This window comes from Aquarana catesbeiana, linkage group LG02, assembly GCF_042186555.1.
Source record: "Aquarana catesbeiana isolate 2022-GZ linkage group LG02, ASM4218655v1, whole genome shotgun sequence".
NCBI classification, from domain to species: Eukaryota; Metazoa; Chordata; class Amphibia; order Anura; family Ranidae; genus Aquarana; species Aquarana catesbeiana.
Window position 1 is genome coordinate 128,486,195 of NC_133325.1, and position 13,182 is coordinate 128,499,376.

Here is a 13,182-nt window from a genome sequence, read left to right on the forward strand (position 1 = left end):
GGCTGGAATAAATAGATACCAATAGGAACAGAAATTTGATGAACATAATACTAATAATCACAATCAAAGATAGTATTGCATGTAATAACATAAAGTTAGTGCATACATAAAACTAAATTTATTTTGGGGGGGGACGGGACAATAAGTTGATGAGTTTTAGGCAGTGCATTCATATAACAAAAAGGGGAAAAAAACAATATATAAGTGGATTATATTATAGGCTGTGAGTGTCAGGTGATTAGATTGACAGATTATAGGGGTTCTCCGTGTTGCCCTGCCCCGCCCACTATGGACGCTTCCACGTGGTCCATAGGGGCTGGAGTTCACCCCTTCCTGGATACTTCCTTGTGGTTCACAGCAGCTCTTCAACACCCAACACAGAGCAGCTTTTACATCTTTCCACACCGTCCACCAGAGGGGAGACTGCCATCTACCGGAGTGGTGTTCTTTTATCAAAAACATGTGAGAATAGTATTGCCCTTATCTTTTATGGTTGTTTGTTATACTACACTTAATCGGTGTTTTTATCTGTATTTAGTAGAAATAGTAGGCTGCTTGCTTGGCTAGTGACACTGTACTGTTCTGGAGGTGGGGGGGTGATCAGGATTATTTTTTTGACATAACTATTTCACTGACTGTTAAGTAAGTAGTAATGTTCCTTCACATTTTGTAATACAAAATAATTATCATGTATTTTTACTAGCTGAATTCAAGAGAGCTGTTAAAGTGGCAACAGGCCAGGAACTATCAGAAAACGTGCTGGACACCGTTTTTAAGATCTTTGACCTGGATGGGGACAACTGCTTGAGCCACGGAGAATTCCTGGGTGTTCTGAAAAACAGGCTCCACAGAGGCTTAAAGGTAATAGAATCATATAGGTTTTGTGAATGTACTCATTTGGAGGGGATGAAAGGAATGTAAAATTATGAAGTGCCTGAAACACATTTTGAGACAATAATATAAAATGTATGGCTTAGCTCTGGGTAGATGTTAAAACACTATTTAATCCAGTTAGTTACATAGTAGGTGAGGTTGAAAAAAGACACATCAAGTCCAACCTATGTGTGTGATTATAAGTCAGTATTACATTGTATATCCCTGTATGTTTTGGTCATGCAGGTGCTTATCTAATAGTTTTTTTGAAACTATCGATCCCCTCCGCTGAGTCCACCGCCTGTGGAAGGGAATTCCACATCCTGGCTGCTCTTACAGTAAAGAACACTCTAAGTAGTTTGTGGTTAAACCTCTTTTCTTCTAATTTTGAGTGGCCACGTGTCTTGTTAAACTCTCTTCCGCAAAAAAGTTTTAACCCTATTGTGGGGTCACTAGTACAGTATTTGTAAATTGAAATCATATCCCCTCTCAAGCATCTTTTCTCCCGAGATAACAAGTTCAGTGCTCGCAGCCTTTCTTCATAACTAATATCCTCCAGACCCTTTATTAGCTTTGTTGCCCTTCTTTGTACTTGCTCCATTTCCAGTACATCCTTCCTGAGGACTGGTGCCCTGAACTGGACAGCATACTCTAGGTGCGGCCGGACCAGAGTCTTGCAGAGTGGGAGAATTATCACTTTATCCCTGGAGTTAATTTCTTTTTTAATGCATGCCAATATTCTGTTTGCTTTGCTAGCAGCAGCTTGGCATTGCTAAACCTATCATCTACTAGAACCCCCAGGTCCTTTTCCATCCTATGTTCCCCCAGAAGTTCTCGCCCCAGTGTATAGATTGCATTCATATTTTTGTCACCCAAATACATTATTTTACATTTTTCTACATTAAACCTCATTTGCCATGTAGTTGCCCACCCCATTCATTTGTTCAGATCTTCTTGCAAAGTTTCCACATCCTGCAGAGAATTTATTGCTCTGCTTAGCTTAGTATCGTAACTGTTTACCCCATCCTCCAGGTCTTTTATGAATAAATTAAATAGGATTGGTCCCAGCACAGATCCCTGTGGGACCCCACTACCTACCCCTGACCATTTGCCCTTGTAGCCAGTTTTCAATCCATATACTCACCCTATGGTCCATACCAACGGACCTTATTTTGTACAGTAAACATTTATGGGGAACTGTGTCCAAATGCTTTTGCAAAGTCCAGATACACCACCTCTATGGGCCTTCCTTTATTTAGATGGCAACTCACTTCCTCATAGAAGGTTAATAGATTGGTTTGGCAAGAACGATTCTTCATGAATCCATGCTGATTACTGCTAATGATACCATTTTCGTTACTAAAATCTTGTATATAGTCCCTTATCTTCTCCAAGAGCTTGCATACTATTGATGTTAAGCTAACTGGTCTGTAATTCCCAAGGATGTATTTTGGGCCCTTTTTAAATATTGGTGCTACATTGGCTTTTCTCCAATCCGCTGGTACCATTCCAGTCAGTAGACTGTCAGTAAAAATTAGGAACAAATGGTCTGGCAATTACTTGACTGAGTTCCCCAAGTACCCTCGGGTGCAAGCCATCCGGTCCCGGTAAATTATTAATGTTACGTTTCCCAAGTCTAATTCTAATTCTGTCCTCTGTTAGCCATGAGGGTGCTTCCTGTGACATGTCATGAGGATAAGCACTGCAGTTTTGGTTACTAAAGCTCTCCAATTCCCTCGTGAAGACTGAGGAGAAGAATAAATGCAATACCTTCGCCATCTCCCCATCCTTTGTAACCAGATGTCCTTCCTCATTCTTTATGGGGCCAATATGGTCTGTCTCCCTTTTTTACTGTTTACATAACTAACAAATTTCTTGGGATTTTTTTTTTTGCTTTCCTCCGCTATGTGTCTTTCATGTTCTACCTTAGCCATCCTAATTTCACCCTTACATTTCTTGCATTCTTTATAAGTCTGAATGCTGATGATGATCCCTCAACCTGGTATTTTTTGAAGGCCTTCTCCTTTGTTTTTATATGCATTTTTACATTGGAGTTAAGCCATCCAGGACTTTTGTTCGCTATTTTAAATTTATTACGCAATGGGATGCACTGGCTAATGCCCTTATTTAATATGTCCTTAAAGCAAACCCATCTCTCCTCCGTGTTCTTTGTTTCTAAGATTTTATCCCAATTTATATCTTCTAGCAAGGTTTGTAGTTTAGGGAAGTTGGCTCTTTTGAAATTTAGTGTCTTTGTATTCCCCTTATGTTTCCTATTTGTGTGATTTATACTGAAGCCAATTGACCTGTGATCGCTGTTTCCTAAATTGCCCCGTATTTCCACATCCGTGATCAGGTCTGTATTGTTGGTAATCAGTAGATCTTGTAACGCTTTATTTCTAGTTGGTACGCTTACCATCTAACCCATGAAATTGTCCTCCAAGACATTTAGGAACTGGCGAGCCTTAGACGAATGTGTGGTTCCCTCTGCCCAGTCTATGTCTGGATAATTAAGATTCCCCATTATGATGACACTTAACAATCCTTGCTGCTAATCCAAATTGTGATAGGAGGTCTACCTCTGCCTCCTCCCTCAGGTTAGGGGGCCTATAGCATACTCCCAGTATTATTTACCCCCTAGCTTCATCCCTTTGGAGCTCTACCCATAAGGATTCCACCTCCTCCCTACTCCCTTAGTGATTACATAGCTCACATTCACTTGTACATTATTCTTGATATATAGACATACCCCTCCCCCTTTTTTACCCTCTCTATCCCTGCGATAAAGGGAATACCCTGAACGGTTGCCAGCCAATCATGAGCATTATTGAACCAGATCTCTGAAATTCCCACAAAATCCAAATCCTCCTTGTGCAACAGTATCTCTAGTTCACCCATCTTGTCTGCCAGGCTCCTGGCATTGGTGAACATGCCACGTAGTTTAGACCAGTCGCATACTATCCTCTTATTGAGTGTTCTGAGATTGCAACTAGGACTTGTTACTATACTTACCTTGGGTTTATGTGCTTTAGTCAACCTACCACTAATACCTCCAATACTACCCTCTAGAATATGTTCCATGCTGACAATCTCTACCTCTGGTTCCCCCCCCCGTCGCTTTAAAACCCCTCTAACTTTCATCTTTACTCCCAGCAGATCTGCACCCTCCTCATTTAGGTGCAGTCTGTCCCTTTTTAGAGTACCAGTTATCGACTGAGAAGTCGGCCCAGTCCTCCAGGAACCCAAACCCCTCCTTACTACATCAGCTCCTCAGCCACTTGTTTACTTCCCTAATCTCCCTCTGCCTTTCTGGTGTGGCTCGAAGTACCTGTAGTATTTCTGAGAATACTACCTTGGAGGTGCTTTTCCTCAACTTGGCTCCCAAGTCCCTAAAATCGTTCTTTAGGACACTCCATCTGCCTCTGACTTCGTCATTGGTGCCAACGTGCACCATGACAGCCGGGTCTTCCCCAGACCCTCCCAGTATCTGTCCACCAGATCCGTGATGTGCCGAACCCGAGCGCCCGGTAGACAGCATACAGTTCGGCGCTTCAGGTCTTTGTCACAGATTGCCCTCTCTGTCCTTCTAAGAATTTAGTCCCCTCCACCAGAATCTGTCTATCCTTTCCCTTCGCTTCCCCCCCCCCCCGCTCTCACTGGAGAAGTTGTTCCCCTGGCAGCTAGGAGAGTCCCTCAGCTCCAGCAGTGCTTGTCCCTGACTGGTTTCACCAATGTCACTCAATGGAACGTACTTATTGGGATGCTACAGCCCTGGATCGGCCTCCCTGGCACTTCCCCCTCTATCCTTCCTGACTGTCACCCTTCTACTCTTTTCTGGTGCCTGCACCTCTTTGTCTCCACCCGCCTCTGTGCTGGCCCCTGCCGGGTACATTCCCGGCTCTCCTTTAGTATGGAGTGTCTTCTCAGTGCTGATAGTTGCTTTCCTAGATTCATAACCTGGGCTTTCAGGGAAACAATGTGCTTACATTTTGCACAGCAGTATTCTCCCTCGATCAGATAATCGATGAACGCATACATACTGCAAGATGTACACCGAGTTGCATCTCCACACCTGCCGGGCATCTTACCTACCAATTTAATGAGGATTGTGAATTATATCCTGTCCAAATTACCTAACGACTAGCTTCCTGACACTAATACTCAATACGCTACCCAGGTACTCAACAAGACAATACATAGGTACTTGCAAACCATGTGCACTCACGGACACACGTGCACACGCAGACCCATGTGCACTCACACTACCCAGGTACTTACATATGCTGTCAGTCAGGTTTTGTTGTTTGTATCTCTGTGTCACTCTGCACAGCCTCCCCTTGTAATCTAACACTAGCAGTCAGTCAGTCACCTTCAGTGCCGTCGCTTCACAGATCAGCCTCACACTATCCCTCTTCCGGTCTGCACTTCACTGTCTGCGTCTGTGGGGTGATACTGTCTTCAGTATAACTTCTCCCGCACCACCATGTCCTGCTCTGCCGCCGCTGTGGGTCCCCAGGTCACCCGCTGCCTCTCAGTTGTGGGGGGGTCCTGTCTGGTCGTGAGGGGGTCCAGTCCGCCACGCTGACGCTCTCTGGGGGGGGTCCAGTCTTCTGCACGCTGCTCCCTCTCACTCCACGCTTGTCCTCAGCACTGGTTTCAGCCCCAAAGTAAAACTCTTCAACAGCGCCACCTGTAATTCATTGAAAATGTTTTAAATGTACTTTTGTATAAAAGTCCCTGAGTTTTTCTCGATACCCATCTCTTGTAATCCCCTGCACATCAGCACTCAGACTAGTAGAGGTAAGGACAGCACTCTGAGAGAGTCCGAACTCTACTGCTTTGCACAGTGCAGTCAGTCTGAAACCAGCCATAGACTGTTCGAATCTCGGCCGATTCAGCAGGAATGATTCAAACCGTGTATGGGAAGGCTGAATGTACTCAAGTTGATCAATCGGTCAACTTGGGTTCAACCAGTCTGTTGGATTATACATGTACACTATGATAGCCGCTAGCAGTAATCGCTGTGTTCCCCCAGTAGAGGCGGCTAGCCCCCCCCCCCGATGGAAGAACACAGTGGCTCTGCAGGAGGGATTCACTAATCAACACTGACTGTGGTTGCAGGAAAGAAAACCGTATTTATCTATGGCTGGTAGAATGCCTCATAGAATATACGTTGGGGTGTTAGCTTTCCAAAGTGGGGTCATTTTGTGGGCGTTTCCATTGTCCTGGTGCTCCAGGGCCCTCAAATGTTTTATAGGTAATCAGGAAATTAGATATGTAATATATGCTCCTAGAACACCTGACGGCGCTCTCTGCATTTTGGGCCTCTGTATGTGGCCAAGCTGTGTAAAAGTCTCACACGTGGTAACGCCATACTCAGGAGTAGCAGAATGTATTTTGGGGTATATTTTTTGCTATGTACATGCTATGTGTTAAAAAAATCGTATAAATTGACAACTGTGTAAAAAGAAAAAAAAAAAAAAAGTTTTCATTTTCTTCCCACATTTTCCAAAAACTTATGGAAAAAAATGACATGTTCAAAAGACTCATTATGCCTCATAGAATATACGTCGGGGTGTTTTCTTTCCAAAATTGGGTAATTTTGTGGGTAATTCCACATGCACCATTAGATGGTGCTCCAGGCCTTTAAAAATGTGATAGGTAGTCCTGTAAATTAGATGAGTAATTTATGCTCCTAGAATGCCTGACGGTGCCCCCTGCATGTTGGGCCTCTGTATGTGGCTAGGCTGTGAAAAAGTCTCACACATGTGGTATCGTCATACTCAGGAGGAGTAGCAGAATGTATTTTGGGGTGTAATTGCAAGTATGCCTATGCCGTGTGTGAGAAATAACTTGTTTTGACAATTTTATGTAAAAAAAAAAAAAAAAAAAAAAGATTTTGTAATTTTCTCAAGAATTATGGTAAAAAAATTACAATTTCTAATCACCATGCCTCCTACTAAATACCTTGGACTGTCTGCTTTCCAAAAAGGGGTCATTTTTACTTTCCTGACGTTTCAGGGCCTCAAGAAATGAGATAGCTCGTCAGTACATTAGATGTGATCAGTTTTTAATGATTGGCACCATAGCTTGTAGACTCTATAACTTTCACACAGACTAAATAATATCCACTAATTTGGGTTATTTTTACCAAACATATGTAGAAGTATTAAATGTTGGCCCAAATTTATGAACAAAAATTACTTATTTGCAAAATGTTATAATATAAACTAAAAAAAATGTTTTTTTCAAAAATGTTGCTTTTTTTCACTTATATTGCAAAGAATAAAAAAACCCAATGGTGATTAAATACCACCAAAAGAAAGTTCTATTTGTGTTAAAAAAATGATAAAAATTTTGTTTGGGTACAGTGTTGCATGACTGTCATTCAAAATGTGAGACAGCTGAAAGCTGAATATTGGTCTGGGCAGGAAGGGGGTGAAAGTACCCAGTATTGAAGTGGTTAAGTATTGGATGTCTCTCAGTTCACACTCTGTTTCTTGTTTCTACAGCATGCCCCCCAACAACAAGGCTTTCAGGGTTACTTGAAATGTGTCAAGCGAGAGACCATTAAAGGAGCTAATGAAGCCTGGAAACAAACTGGAAAAAGCCCTTTTTAAAGCATTTGTGTTCCTGTCCTGTTGAATTGATTGCTCTTTTTTGTTTGGTTTATTCACTTGTATACAGCAATGTGCCATGTATTTAAACTGTGCCTTCTTCATTCATTGTTCCAGTGGGGTATCCTTATCTGTGTATTCAGTGACTGTCTCTTGTATGCTTCCTATGTACCTGTACTCCGCTCACCAAGAAGTTGAACAAACTTCTCCACAGATGTACATGTACCTTCAGGGCGAAATCAAGGTGCTGTACACAACCTGGCTCCAAATTTATATGTACACCAACACACAAAGTACACATGTACCCAAGGGGCATTGAGCTCTCTTAGGCCTGCAGAGTGAAATGTCAGTGAGTGTTGCCCACCCCTCAGCTGGACTGCTTTTGGATGTCTCGGCTGTATCTGAATTCCTGTATCCCACAATAGACAACAAAGAAAATAAGATTTACAGTAAAAATAAATCTTTGAGATTATTGGGCTACACGGCTGTGCTTTCTGCTTTGCCTTTTGGTACTGCTTGTTTACATGCTGACAAGAGGAGGGGTTTTACAGAGGCTGGTTTATGATTTTTCTGTTTGCCAGTGCCCAGACGTCTTGTAGGCAGCAGTATAGCCCAGTTTTTTCAGAACTACTGTGTCCCTCAGTGGACTCCAAGAAAACACTTTTACTTGAGTACAAAAATCTTATTTTCTCATTAGTTGACATGGGTTACTGCACTTTCAGATTCTTTTTTTAAACTTCTGTGTGTGCAGTCTCTTATTTTTGTAACAATGTATTTTTCCTAAACAAAGCATACATTTTTTTTTTTTCATCACAACATTTGTTGACAATGTTCTAGGCAGTGAGACAAGTGCCAGCAGCATGACAACCTATTGCTGTTCCTGAGTCTAATGTGTTTAGGATGAGTCAGAGGACAGCATGTCCTAACCGCACTGGAAATTATTTATAAAAGGTGGTCAGATACAATTTGTCAGGTCAAGAGCTTACACTGACATGCACCTTGGGGAACCAAAGTTTGTTTTTTGTTTTGTTTTTTACATACAATACACTCAGCCATATTGTCCTACACTAAATGATGCTCTCCATAATGGACACTCTACTAATGGAGACTTGCTAAGAAACTGAAGTCATTCTCCTCTGCTCGGAATTGTTTCAATACATTTTCATCCATCAATTTATTTAAATGTATAGCATAAGCTGAAATATGACGTTGCTTATATCTGGTAAACGGCAAGTGTTTGTTGTAAGTAGACTCATTTTATTTATTACATAAAAGGATAAGAATACTTGGGTCAATTTAGAAAGATACCAACTAAAAGAATGCAGATGGGAGAAAAAAATTAGGAATTCCAATAGTTGTCCTTTTTTGACATTCACATTTTATGTTCATATTTCTAAAACAGTCATTCTAAAGTGAATCCTAGCTATGTTAACCCCTCCTGCAAGATTGCAGTAGGTATCTTTAGGTAAAGTGTTCCCATGTATACTGTGCACCTTTGCAATACTGGCTGAAAGTCATTATTTGCATAGACTAAAGCACAACCTCACATTCTCAATGCTCAGGTCTAGTGATAAATTGCTTAGGCATAGAACCCTGGCATGTGAAAGGGAGACAGAGAGCAGTTACCTACTTAGTCAGCAGGTCTTTGGAGTGGGGAACACTTTACCTAGATGTTACTATCTTATGGTGTCCAGGAATAGGTTTAAGGCAGAGGAAATAATTATCTGAAAGCATTTTGCACATTCAGAAATATATTTGTTTTAAATCAGATTACTTGCACACAAATTATTTAAGGGATTTGTTGTGCTCGGCACCACAGAGTGTTCACGCCTCTGCTCTCAATAATTTATGTCTGATACTGTACTTCCAGTTGTACAATAATAGAAAGCAGCACAATGACCATATAAAGCTGAATTTCACAAAATGTAATGTCTAAAATGTGTGGTGACGTCCAATAGTAAGTGCAAATTTACATTTCCTGTGTTGTTGCACCCCTCCCTGGAAGCTCCTGGACAATGTCAACAGTGCAGTAAATTCTCATTGCAATACAGGAACTGTGGTGCCGTTGGCTGTGCAATGATAAACTGTTGCATGCATTTGGTGCAACTTCATAACACACCATTTGTTTTTTTAAATTGAATTTGAAAACCACAGACTTTTTTTTTTTTTATAGAGAGAAAGTGTGAATGTACTCTTAGGACATGCATTTATTCATGCATACAATTCAGAGACTCCATTTCTTCTGTAAGGGTATATAGTCTGTAGATGGTTTTGCTTTTCTAGCAGCATTCCATCATGGAGCACTCATGTTCAGGGCTGTATGCCCCAAACGTGGAATTTTTGCTTTAGGGCAGATGTCCCTGTACACACGATAACACAGGCAGACAGCACAAAGCAGTCCTAAATTTCTGACAGCTTTTTATGTACTAATAAAGCCAATATAACAAAATCAGACCAGTAGAAGAGAGCACATGTAAGAAGTTTAAGTATGTACTTAAACAATCACTCAAGATTACAACCTTCCCAGCACATAGAACTCTTACTTGATAACACCTCAACAGAAAGGCCAAGTTTATTCTCAAACACATCACTGATAATGGCTCTTACCTGAGAGGGAGCAGCAATTGTGGTAGCAGTGAGAATATTTTCAAGAATAATAATGGCAATGATAAGAGGCATTTAACTGCTTACTCTGACTACAGAAACCCTTAATTTCCCAGCTTTTACTATTTTAATGCTGGGTAGTTTAGTAGTTATAACATAACATTTACTATATGTAGGTTGTTTTATGGTGTTCTATGAGTATGGAATGCTAATGGGTAAGCAAGCGTGGTGAAAGGGTAAATACATACCAATGTCTCTGTCCATGGTTTTACTCAGACACAACTATTACAAAACCAGGACAAAGCTGTGGGTAAAAACGAGTGGCTATGAAACCCTGAGCCTCTAAGCGGAGCTGTCCAATTAATAAATTCCAGAAAAAATACTTTTGCCCTTCTATCTAGGCTAATGAGTGTGGCTGACATTTTAGGAATGTTTTACTAGGGCAAAAAGTTCATATACCCAAAGTACTCAATAACCTATGGAATTTGTTAAAGGCCCATACCCACTGATGCACTGCGGTAACACACATTAAAATGCACATTTATGCATTATACCATGTGATGCCATTCATTTAGAATTGTACCCCAATGCACAAGCTGCAAACTCACATGCAGTACAGGGAACCACAATACACATGGCGTTCATTGTAGTGCACTATTTTGATGAAAATTTGGCAGTTTTGTTTGTAAATAGGCTGGGAGTACACCTGGATACATTGAAAATGAATGTGTTGCCTTAAGACGGCATGCCTTGATGCGTGAATATGTGCTGAGTAACACAACCCAAAGGGGAATATTTGTAGAGCAGTGAACGTAACCAAACGTTTACTGCAGGTAAATCTTTCTGGCGCATGAGTTTTAGTTTATCTGAAGTGAATGTTTGGTGGATTTAACATTCACTGCTTCACAAATATGCCCAATAGTGTAAAAGGGACGAAATATTCTGAGCTTTAATAGAAAAAATATATAGAATTGGATATGCTTTTGTGCTTTTCAGCATTTTTCTAATTTGTTCCATCGTTTCAATCAATTTTTTACACTATATCTTCTAAGGTCGGATTAGTTGTTGTTCTGTGGTCCGAGCATTCATGTGTTTTCATAGTAATACATTACTGTCAATCACTGAAGAGCAATGCGATTGTGCCAAATACTGAAGAATGATTATCTTTTATTATTATATTATAGTGGACCAGGGAAAAAAATGGAGAAGGCCGTTTTATTTGATTTTTTTGGACTTGTTCGGGTTTACAGGTAAAATAGTTTACCAAAATAGTTTTTTTTCATACTACTCAACCTTTTTTATCTAAAAAAAAAAAAAAAAAAAATACATTTATATTTTAACTGTTTAGAAATGGTATTCTGAGGTGATGTTTGGTGTTTTATTTTATATAAATTAAAGGTATTGGATGCAACTGGAAAATATAATCATGTTCATGTATCTACTTGAAACTATTTTCATAAATTAAAATAAAGATAATTCAAATCTGTATTTTATTTTCATTATATTATAAAGCGGAAGAAAAGCACTGGACTACTAAGTGCAATTGGAGTCCCAACTAACTGGATGTATTGTCATGTTTGGCATAATTCCACAATCTGCTCTCTAAAAACCCAGACGAGTAAAGGATGGGAGGGCCAACCCACTGGTGTGTCCAGATAAATTAACTTTTTTTTTTGCATTCAATAAATATTGCCAATGCATTTTGGAGATTCTGGAATCCCACTCCATCAGGGCTTCAATGCAATAGGACTGAAAAATGTATATATACAGAGTGAAATTCAAATAAGAGGCTGAAGGCACCTGTGCCAGCTGTTAGTTTGGCAGTTGGAAGTCCTGCACCACTGCATTCCAGGCCTGATGGTCATAGGTCATTATATTTTCTTACATAATTTCTGGTCGCCTCTTATATGAAAATTTTCTCGCATCTTTATTAACTTTGACATTTTAGAATCGGCATACTGTCTCCGGTGACTGTCACTAGAGTCAGAGTATTTTTCAGCTAAGAGGTACTACTCATGAATGCTAAGCCCTCTGCTACTTACAGTGAAGGAAAAAAGTATTTGAGCCCCTGCTGATTTTGTACAATTGCCCACTGAAAAAGAAATGTTCAGTCTATAATTTTAATGGTAGGTTTTTTTTTAACAGTGAGAGACAGAATAACAACAAAAATATCCAGAAAAACGCATTTCAAAAAAGTTATAAATTGATTTGCATTTTAATGAATGGGATAAGTATTTGATCCCCTATCCATCAGCAAGATTTCTGGCTCCCAGGTGTCTTCTATACAGGTAACGAACTGAGATTAGGAGCACTCCCTCAAAGGGAGTGCTCCAAATCTCAGCTTGTTACTGGTATAAAAGACACCTGTCCACAGAGGCAATCGATCAGATTCCAATCTCTCCACCATGGCCAAGACCAAAGAGCTGTCCAAGGATGTCAGGGACAAGATTGTAGACCTACACAAGGCTGGAATGGGCTATAAGACTATCACCAAGCAGCTTGGTGACAGGGTGATAACAGTTGGTTAGACTATTCGCAAATGGAAGAAACACAAAATTACTGTCAATCTCACCTCATGGAGTTTCAATGATCATGAGAACAGTGAGGAATCAGCCCAGAACTATACTGGAGAATCTTGTCAATGATCTCAAGGCAGCTGGGACCATAGTCACCAAGAAAACAATTGGTAACACACTACACAGTGAAAGACTGAATCCTGCAGTGCCCGCAAGGTCCCCCTGCTCAAAGCACATGTACAGGCCCGTTTTACGTTTGCGAATAAACATCTGAATGATTCAGAGGAGAACTGGGTGAAAGTGTTGTGGTCAGATGAGACCAAAATCAAGCTCTTTGGCATCAACTCAACTCGCCATGTTTGGAGGAATGCTGCCTATGACGCCAAGAACACCATCCCCACCGTCAAACATGGAGGTGGAAATATTATGCTTAGGGGGTGTTTTTCTGCTAAGGGGACAGGACAACTTTACCGCATCAAAGGGACAATGGAGGGGGTCATGTACCATCAAATCTTGGGTGAGAACCTCCTTCCCTCAGCCAGGGCATTGAAAATGGGTCATGGATGGGTACT

At 40.7% G+C, this 13,182-nt stretch overlaps 1 protein-coding gene across 1 annotated transcript in view; it reads left to right on the forward strand.

Annotated features, from left to right (window-relative positions):
* MICU2 (mitochondrial calcium uptake 2) overlaps nt 1-11,580 on the forward strand; it is a 621,891-nt gene extending 610,311 nt beyond the window's left edge. Inside the window, exons 11-12 of the mRNA XM_073613444.1 lie at nt 704-861; nt 7,386-11,580. Coding sequence (XP_073469545.1) covers nt 704-861; nt 7,386-7,493 — 266 coding nt within the window. The 3' untranslated portion in view covers nt 7,494-11,580. The remainder of the gene's footprint in view (nt 1-703; nt 862-7,385) is intronic.
* The last annotated feature ends 1,602 nt before the right edge of the window (nt 11,581-13,182 follow it).